The sequence below is a fragment of the Benincasa hispida genome, chromosome 5 (genome assembly GCF_009727055.1).
Source record: "Benincasa hispida cultivar B227 chromosome 5, ASM972705v1, whole genome shotgun sequence".
In the NCBI taxonomy this organism is placed as follows: domain Eukaryota; kingdom Viridiplantae; phylum Streptophyta; class Magnoliopsida; order Cucurbitales; family Cucurbitaceae; genus Benincasa; species Benincasa hispida.
In genome coordinates, this window is record NC_052353.1 from 46,090,506 (window position 1) to 46,098,064 (window position 7,559).

The 7,559-nt window shown below is 28.7% G+C and overlaps 1 protein-coding gene across 1 annotated transcript in view; it reads right to left on the reverse strand.

Moving 5' to 3' along the window:
* LOC120078704 (peroxidase 39-like) overlaps positions 1-1,492 on the reverse strand; it is a 1,978-nt gene extending 486 nt beyond the window's left edge. Inside the window, exons 1-3 of the mRNA XM_039033000.1 lie at positions 1,283-1,492; positions 962-1,153; positions 701-863 (exon numbers count right to left, since the gene is read on the reverse strand). Coding sequence (XP_038888928.1) covers positions 701-863; positions 962-1,153; positions 1,283-1,492 — 565 coding nt within the window. The remainder of the gene's footprint in view (positions 1-700; positions 864-961; positions 1,154-1,282) is intronic.
* Positions 1,493-7,559: the final 6,067 nt, after the last annotated feature.

The following is a 7,559-nucleotide window of genomic DNA, read 5'->3' on the forward strand; positions in this document are numbered from 1 at the left end:
TATATATATATATTGGTAAACTGTAAAAACTACCGTTTGAAGTACGATCCTAGTTATATTACACCATCAATCTTTCAATTATAAAGATTAAGCCTTCCAATTTATATAAAAACAATGATTAAATTGCACCTAATCTCATACTTTATTTTTTATACATACAAAGAAAAATTATAAAGAAATTATTTTTTGGAAAAACAAAAAAAACTGTCATAGTTATACAAAGATAGGTACGCCTAGAAAACAGTATTTAAAATTAGACTCTCAAATTTATAATTGTATAAAATGGACCTCTTAAATGATAAAAAATGAAATCTCAACTTTATACAATTGTTATAATTTCTAGTGTATCGTCTAATGTTAATATTTTTATAAGTTTGCGAGCTTAATTTTTACACATGAAAGTTTGAGAGTATAATTGTAACCCCCTCAAAGATTTTTTATCATTTGTTCTCTAAATATCCTGAATTTTATCATTTGTTTAAAAAGAAAATATACTTTTCTTTCAAAAATTATAATGTAATAATAATATTATTCTTGACGAAGAGGTTAGAGATTTTGATTAAATCCTCCTCTATTTACTTGTTGTTGTACAGTTGTACTGAGAAAAACAATGATATATTTTTTAAACAGATTAAAAAACAATTTTCGTTTTGTGTGTGTGTAATTTAGCATTTTTATTATCGAATTTTTTGGTTCTCACCTGAAAGCAAAACAAGGTCTTTGAGATCAAGACCCTTATTAGCGAACTGTTGTTGTAGAGTTGATAAGTTGGCAAATGGTGGAGGAATGTTCACCAAAGCCTCCGACGATACTGAGATCAAACCATCTCTTCTTCCGGTCGGAACCCTCCAGAATGGACCCCCCTATATCGCCAAAAAGTCAGCCATTTCAAATAAGTTTGTCATACCGAAAAATTAGAAACATGACTTTAAACATAACAAGAGTAATATTGATTGATTACGATGACAACGACGGAATCTCTTGCAACTAAAGAAAGAATGTCAGCGCATGAGACAACTCCAGGACACTCAGCTTCCACAAGTTTCTTAATTTTATCAATAAAGTCGAAGCCTCTCAATGATAGATTTGGTGGAGACACTTTCTCACTTTGGTTGCTGGTAGTTGAATTCAAAAGTACAGATGCATCACAACCCTAATTATCAAAAAAAAAAAAAAAAAGAAACAATTACAATATTTTTGTGGTCATATATCAATTAAATTAATATTAACAAAACCAATAATATTGAAAAAAAATCCCAATATAATTTTAAGTTATACAAACCCGAACAAAGCAGTCATGGAAATGCATTCTAAGTAAAGCAGCGGCCAAGGAAGGAACTTTGGGAATGTTCTTGTAGACGAAATCGTGGACGATTTTCTCGGCGCGAGGGCAGCTCTTTGCATAGTAGCCAAGCTCAAGCTGAGCTTGGCTTGAGCTAGCAAACCCTAAAACACATACAATTAGAAACACGAGACAACCAAAGAGCTTCATATTTTTCAACTTCTTATCAAACCCAATTATATGGTTTTGTAGAAATTGAACTTGTAATTAAGCTCTAGTTGTATTTTGAGACGTTACAATGAGGGTATTTATAATATATGGTTTCCATTGGAAATGGCCTTGATGTTGCATGTAAATTATTCGTAATATTTGTATGAAATATTATTATATTCATCGACATGGTCCAATCTAAGCCTCTTGATCTGAAACAATTGTGTAGCATTAGTGTATTATTATTTATTATTATTGCAAAATGACAGACATTGACGAAGGAAAGAGGATGCAGGCCAGCTAACTAATTACATGTGCTCTACCTAAATTTAATGGATTAATTTCAATATAATATGTACTTGTTGGCTTACTATACACCCAAAAAAGTCAATTTTATTATCTTAACCTTATAAATTTAAATATGTGAACTTGATGGATAGATAGTTGTGACAATTTAAAAAAGTTTCAATTATGGATACATCTTTTTTATTCTGAAAAGTTTTTACTGAATTAACATTTATGTTTAAAGAGATACTTTTATTTAATATTTGGATCGTCCTCATTTCAATACAAACCGTAAAAAAGAGTAATATTTAAGTATAGTCTAGGTTACACTTAATTGACATGCTTCTTCTTTCTCTACGTATATCAAAAAAATAATTTTTTTAAAAAAATAAATTATGTGACACTTTAATTGGGTGCAGCTCGACATGCCATTAAGTTTTTTCTCTAGAAAATGCAGTGGATATAGTATAGTTTGAGTAGGGAGAATTAATGTTTAATGTGCCAACAGTATTTTTACCCAAATGTTCATTTTTTTCCATCCATTTGTTTTCTTATAAATTGAATCAATGTTTGTCTAACAAGCGATGATAATTGAAAACATTTTTTGCTAATGGGCAAGGATTAAAAACGAGTGTAAACTTTGGGGACTATAAAATATTGAGGGTCTGTTTAGAATATCTTTTGATTTAAATATTTCTGAAAATTTTCAATAGAATTAGATTATATCTTATAGTTTTTTTTTTTAAATCGTTCTAAATAACAAAACATTTTTGGTTGCACAATTATATTATAAATATGTTTTATTTCTTACTATATTAGTTTGAAAATTTTTAAAAAACTTTAAAATCACTTTTCAGTAATCTATCTTTTAAGTGTTTCTTCAGAAAGAAAAGTTTTTAATTAAACACTTAATCTATCTTTTAATGTTTCTCTATAAAGATTGAAAAAAAAAATTTCATAAACCTAAAATGACTCCATGCAAGTCAGGTTAAACATTGTTGATACCAAATTTTGGGTAGAAAAAAACGTACATGACCATCACGTGACAATAATTGTAAATCTGTCATTTGAGAAAGAGAGGACCTGCAAAATAAAGAAAAAAAATATTATGGTGCCAAAGTCAGAGATCAAAATCGTAAACTAGAGAAGAAGTAAAAAGTTCAAGTCATCACATATGGAGTTATAATGATCTATTTATAGGGGATTTGATCTAAGATCCATCTTAAATCTCCTAGAATTAAGGTATGAGATTTTTCTAATCCCCTTTTATCTTTTCCTATTTTTTTTACTTATTTAGTTGGGTCGAAATTCACCTATAAATAAACATATTGATTTAAATTATTAAATTTTTTTAAAGGTACTTATAGAAAAAAAATAAGATATGTTTGGATTACATTTTCAAGTATTTAATTTAAAAAATAAGTCATTTTAGAAGAAATTGGAGTGTTTGAGAACCACTCAAAATAGTTTTTCAAATATATTTTAATCCGATTTTATCAAAAGTGTTTGAATAAAAATGAGTTATTTAAAAGACACTTTTTTTTCAAATCAATCCGAAAGACCTAAATGTTATTTAAAAAGTAATTTTTCTCAAAGTTATTGGCATACACACTATAAATTTGCAATTTGACTATGTAAAGGTATTTTCAAGACCATTATTGTCCCAGATCATTAGATAATTCAGTGAATATCCGAGAGTAATTTTAAAATTGTCAAAATCACTTTTGTTATTTTTTAAAATCACTCTAAAATATATTTTTAATCACTCAAAATTAATTTAATATTAAATTTCACATTTTTAAATATAATTTTTATATTATCAAAATTTAGTAAAACATGTTACATTGATGTTGAAAATGATATATGCGATTTTAACTATTTTAAAATCACTTATAAACATTGCTATATACTAATAGTTGATGTATAAATGTGTAAAAAAATTACAATAATAATAATTTTTAGCTTAGAATCGGTTAGATCTACAAACCACGCTAAATAATTATTTTAGAAGGGGTAACACTCTGGGACATTCATACTTGTAATAAAATAATAAAATGGCAATAATTCCAAAGTTTAGAATTGCAAGTTTTAAGACAACAGTTGGTATGTATGCCCATATATATGTGCTACAACAAATTAATATATTAAACTTAATGTTAGTTTGAATACATTTAAGAAAAAAAATGTTTTTTAAAAAATATTAAAAAAAATTATTTTGAGTGATTGTCAAATATTCTATTTTTTAAAATTAAATACTTGAAAATGTATTCCAAATACATTCGCAATTAATTGTACTTCTTATGAGACTGTGTTTTAGGTAGTAGTTTTATCGCATGTTCTAGACCAAATTAATTTGACGTGAACTTTCAGTAATATCAAAATACTTCCATTAGTTCATAAAAGTACAAATAAAAAGAAAAATCCTTCATTAGCTTTTTTTTTCTTGAATATGTGTACTAAAAAATAATAGATAAATAAATAGGAATTTTGATAGTACGACCCAAAAATTGAGTAAAAAATGTCAAATGACCTGAATTTAAAAAAAAAATGTCGAATAATTTTTGCTGATGTCAAATTCGTGTAAAATTACTAAAACATACACGTGCGCATGTGCAAAAGCATCTCGCTCTCTCTATATCTCTTGTTCTATCTCTATATCTCTTGCTCTCTCTCGATATCTCTCACTTTCTCTCTATCTCTCTCGCTTTCTTTATATATCTCTCGCTCTCTTTCTCTATATCTCTCGCTCTCTCCCGCTCTACATGTATCTCTCGCTCTCTCTCTATGGCTTTTTCAGAGCTCTACCTGTAATTTGCTAACAACTTTTATCCCAATGCTAAAGCAAATCTCCATCAAATCGGTTCAAAATATCACAGTTTCGCTCTCTCTCGAGTCTCGCTTTCTTCCGTTCTATTAACTTTGATTTTACCGAAGTTGGTCGGAGAAGAAGTCGCGAGCATCATCGACAGAGAAGAAGAACAATCGATGTCCCACAGGTTAGTTTTTCAATGCCACCAATAAGAAGGGAAGAGAAAAAAAAAAGGCTGGAGGAGAGAAGAAGAAGGAAAGAGGAAAAAAAAAAAAAGATGGAAGGTCCGTCGAAGAAGAAGAGGTAGGAAAGAGAAAAGAAAAGTTGAAAGTCGCATCGAAAAAGAATAAGGAAAGAGGAGAAAATAAATCAAAAATATATTCGTAACTTCATTCAACCATGACATGAGTAGGAGATCATCTGACATTTTTCTAAAAAATAGGTCATTAAACATTTTAAGTCTCTAAAATGGAACAACCATCAAATTTATTAAATAAATAAATATCATCCATTAGATGCGATGATTATCACTCCATCAGACCTCACACATACACACACAAATCTAAAAATATTTGATCATAGTTTCAAAATATTTTTAGAAGTTTCAATATTTGAATCACGAAAATCTAAAAATAAATTTTTGTAGGTCAAACTTCGGTCAAGACCTATACTCAAAAGAGAGAATAGACCCAATGAGGCCTTTGAAGCCTACATCGTCATAAGAGAAAAATTTCTAATGTGTACTAGCCATATGCGCATAATAGACTAATGATTGCAAACATTTATTACACATGGAGATATACAATTTATTCGAACTTTGTTTCATTCAATTTAATCGAACTTTGTTCCATTGAACATTTTATTTTGCTGATCACCTAAATATCAGAGTGTATGTGACCTGATCCAATTCTAATTCTATTCTAATTCTATTCTAATTCAATTATCTGTGCATGTCAACAAAATGCAAACACCTGATTGCTAACAAGCAACCTAAGCGAGGTCTCTAAACATCAAGCATCAACACTCTTTTTTTTTCTTTTTTAATAATAATAATAATAATAATAATAATAATAAAATTATCAACAAATATAATTATCAAGTTTTCTTTTATTCCACGAAGGTCAAAGCTATAAATTGCATAACAAACTGATGACATTTATCAAATGATTGGGTAGTGTTACTCTGCCGTGTTTGACTATTCTACATGTATTGAAAAAATACAACTTAAAAAAATCAAATAAATTATTATTATTATTATTATTATTATTATATATATATATTAAAGTCTCTAAGGTCACTGCATAATAACCAGATTCTAATCATGAACATGAGACAAACTGCATATAAATCATTTCAGGAGCAACGAAAAAGAAAGAGCAAGTCCTCAATACAAACTTAATTTAATAATATTCTCTTATTATTTAAAATAAAATATATATTTAAAAGTGTAATAATTTAAGTTCTATTTGGTAATCATTTCATTTTTTGTTTTTACTTTTAAAAATTAAGTCTACGAACACTACTTTCATCTCCAAATTTCTTCTTATGTTGTCTACTTTGCACCAATTGTTTAAAAAATCAAGCCGAATTTTAAGAACTAAAAAAAAAAAAAAAAAATTCAAAAAGTTATTTTTGTTTTTAAATTTTGGCTAAGACTTTCACTAATATACTTAAAAAAAATGTAAACCATTATAAAAAATTGTAGATGAAATAGACTTAATTTAAAAAAATAAAAATAAAAAATCGAATAATCATATCTTAATATTTCACTTAAACTACACCTAAGTTGGGGGCGTATAAAAAGTAAACGAGTATACATACATACAAACATATATATATATAATAACAAATGATAAAATATGAGAAATAAATTGCAAATAAATGATTCGTTGTCCTTTTTATTTAATATATATTATTGTCAATGCTTGTAACATAATGATGATTTGTTCCTTGAATATATCTTAATGTTTCTGTACCTAATTAGTTGTTTAGTAGGTTTAAATTGTATATATCAATAAAGAAAATTTGAATTTTTAATATATATTCAGGTCATTCTAGTCTCTACCTAAGCTATAGTTTTTGAATGTGTGACACTCCATTAATGTGACTTAACTATTTAGTTTTAATTTTTTTTTGACAAATAAAATTGTTTACATATAGATGTCGAAAGAAATATCGATGTCTCATTTTAACAAAAATATAGATGGTGATTGAATATTTTCGAAAATGTATATTAAATAGGGAATTTAGCAACCATGTCATCAATATTTAAAATTCTACAATATGGCAATATTGAAAACTAAAATCACGTGGAAATGGAAACCTTATTTATTTTATTTTTTTTTTATTCCAAAGTTACCCTCAACTAAAATTAGGGTTAGGAAAATCTTCTTTCGATAATTGACTCTGGAAGAGAGCTCCTCCCCCTCGGTAAAACACTCTCTTATCTTTTTAGTGGCAGTATGCTTGGAGGCATTCCTGTTGAATACCCCCATCTGCAAAGAATTCTCAATGTGAAAACACAGAGACAAAAGGCTGATCTTTGAATAGGAAAAAGAGTAGGTCCTCTCAATGCTCTAACGCCCACACCGGATATGGACCGAACTGTCTCACGACGTTCTGAACCCAGCTCAAGTACCGCTTTAATGGGCGAACAGCCCAACCCTTGGAACATACTACAGCCCCAGGTGGCGAAGAGCCGACATCGAGGTGCCAAACCTTCCCGTCGATGTGAGCTCTTGGGGAAGATNGTCGATGTGAGCTCTTGGGGAAGATCAGTCTGTTATCCCTAGAGTAATTTTTATCTGTTGAGCGACGACCCTTCCACTCAGCATCGTCGGATCACTAAGGCCGACTTTCGTCCTTGCTCGATGGATGAGTCTTGCAGTCAAACTCCCTAATTTTAGTTGAGGGTAACCTTGGAAACCTTATTTATTTTATTTTTTTGTATTCCAAAGTTACCCTCAACTAAAA